Genomic DNA, 2,492 nt, shown 5'->3' on the forward strand with positions numbered 1-2,492 from the left:
GGTACAGCTACTGTCGCGAGCCTGGGTCAGCATTACGATAGATTAATATCTCTACAGATCAAACAACTCTCGGACAACTATCACTCAGATACTATACTATCGATGTTACGCACGTCTTTCCAAGCCAGTCTTACATCACGCCTAGAGTACATGCAGCGTACACGTAATGTTGCCAGCCATTTTGACGTGACTGGTGCGAACTGGCGCACGCTCTGACCACTCTCCCCCTCCTGTCTGTACGGCTAAAGAGCCTGACTTCCGGAGAGTAATGTTTGTCAACCGTCGATGTGCCGACAATAAACATGTCTGTCCGTCATGCCTTTCAAAACCGATGGCCTCCCCAAGTAGGGTCTAAGAGTTTTCCGGGAGAAGCATAACTAAAGACCAATTCACAACATGCTTTTTGTAGGGTTTCTGGAAAGTTAACAAGCACGTCGACAAGGACAACAGGTGCAAAATGCCAGATTGTTTCACTTAGAATAGCTTTGGATAGATCATGTTCTCATACGCATGATATCGCTTTCAATGTAGATATAAAAATTGGTAATAACATTCAAAAATGAATGTTAAACTGCTACCAGGTAAAACCGATACGTTTGCAAACAATTTGAACCTTTCAAAAAATCATTAGTAAAGCAGTTTATGATTTTTATTCGTATTCGAATGCTTAACTCTGGCAGCGATGGTTAGAACCAGGGTGCTTCTATAAATTGTGTTTCCAACATTTATCAAGATACCATTGTAGCCATCTTAACTCTCTAAGATATGTTTCAATCAGACCACGATGTAACTGATATATATTAAATCATCTGAAAGAACCGGTACTATCGCGCCATTTCTTAAAATCCCTATTTCCTTTCATACCGAACAGGGCATTTAAGGCAGCACTCGCTTCTGTGGTTCTTAATGCAATTGCAGTTGGATATAACAACATCTGAATACCATTGCTACTTACTTCATTCTGAACGCCAAAGCTTCGGTCTGCCACCTCAAACAGAACGAAGTCAAACGCCATCTTTTCGCTGAGGATGTTGAGGAGGTCGATACTAAGTCCGGCACAACACCGGACCACGGTTCCGTTAAACAGCGTGCTGTCATTCTTACCACTGTAACGAAACAGGTACGTACACTTTTCCATACAGAACAGTTAACACAGATGTCACCATTTAATGAAAATGATAATAAATACAGATTGCTAAATCGTATTGATATACATAATTTGTTTGATTTGCTTTGCTTTTGGGTGGTTTCTTTTCATCGATCATAACATGTGTATGCAACGACATAGTTTTTGCTTTAGAGATATTCTTATATTTCTTAAGTTCAGTTTTCAGAGAGAAAATAAAATAAAAACTACAAAATGATAAATACATCACAATGTGCCAATAATTCATTATTGAACAGTTTTAAAATTTAGATGACAGATTTATGTTTGGAACATTTAAGTGTACGTGATATACATGAAGTCGTTACAAGTAAAACGTGTTTTGTAGCATTATAACAAAGTATTAGAAACAACGATATTTGATGAGAAATCCATTTTGTGTGTAGATATTTACGCACATGTTGTCTGAGGTTTCGCTGATGATAATACATTTGACGACATATGGTCCTGAACTTTTTGAAAACAACTGTGACCTTGGTGCTCGAATATTCCTTTATCCTGTGCGATATCAGTAGCCGAAACCAGTAAACCAGATTCGCGATACCACGAATTTGTTTCCTAATAAAATCCCCGTGATAATCGACTCACTGGATGGTTTCGTTATAGACGAGGCGACATGGGATAGAAGGTGGGCCACAGTCGCCCGTCGAGTTGTCCGGATCCTTATACATGACGTACGGTTGCTCCTCCAGTGTCGCGATCCTAAAGAAGCGCCTTTCCGGTCGACCTTTGGGCGGAAAAGGCATTTTTCCTGGCCACGTAATACCTTGCATCTCTAGCTTCATTTCAATCTTCTTGGTGTATCTGACTTTGGTCACGACTGGGGACCAACGACCGACCTGCAGATAAACATATTTATCAGTCGTATAGACAGATATAAACTGTAGCTGTCAGACAGAGTGTTTCTGTTGTGGTTTAGCGTCCCCACAACAGCCAAGGTTATATGGTGACGAGTGCCTAGGGAGACACTGCCTAATAGAAAGAATATATAGATACCCCGACTGTTTCAATGGGAGCAGAAGATCAAACTTTGACCTTTTCAATTTCCTCTAGAAGGCACAGAAAAAAACCCAAGAAACTTGCAGGTTATCCAACCTTTGTCACCTCATAAAGCATGTAGTTGGACACAGGGTGTCCATTCTTTCCCCGAACCTGCACAGGTTTGATTCAAAGAGGCATATCTAATAGTCATATAGAGGGGCACATAAAACAGCACTACAGACCGACCGGCAGACATGACAGCGATACAGACAGATACGTATAACAGTGATATAATTTTGTTCTAAACAAGTCTACTTTACATGGCAAATAAAACACGCAGCCTCGA

General features: G+C 40.5%; 1 protein-coding gene across 1 annotated transcript; it reads right to left on the minus strand.

Annotated features, from left to right (window-relative positions):
* Nucleotides 1-955: 955 nt before the first annotated feature.
* Nucleotides 956-2,317, minus strand: LOC110444298 (glutamate receptor ionotropic, NMDA 2C-like; the record flags this gene model as incomplete). The annotated part of the gene is made up of 3 exons (XM_021488688.1): nt 956-1,106; nt 1,754-2,004; nt 2,261-2,317. Coding segments are annotated over 3 exons (459 nt in total), but the record flags the coding sequence as incomplete, so codon positions are not given.
* Nucleotides 2,318-2,492: the final 175 nt, after the last annotated feature.

Source organism: Mizuhopecten yessoensis, unplaced genomic scaffold (assembly GCF_002113885.1).
Source record: "Mizuhopecten yessoensis strain PY_sf001 unplaced genomic scaffold, ASM211388v2 hete_36087842, whole genome shotgun sequence".
Classification (NCBI taxonomy): Eukaryota; Metazoa; Mollusca; class Bivalvia; order Pectinida; family Pectinidae; genus Mizuhopecten; species Mizuhopecten yessoensis.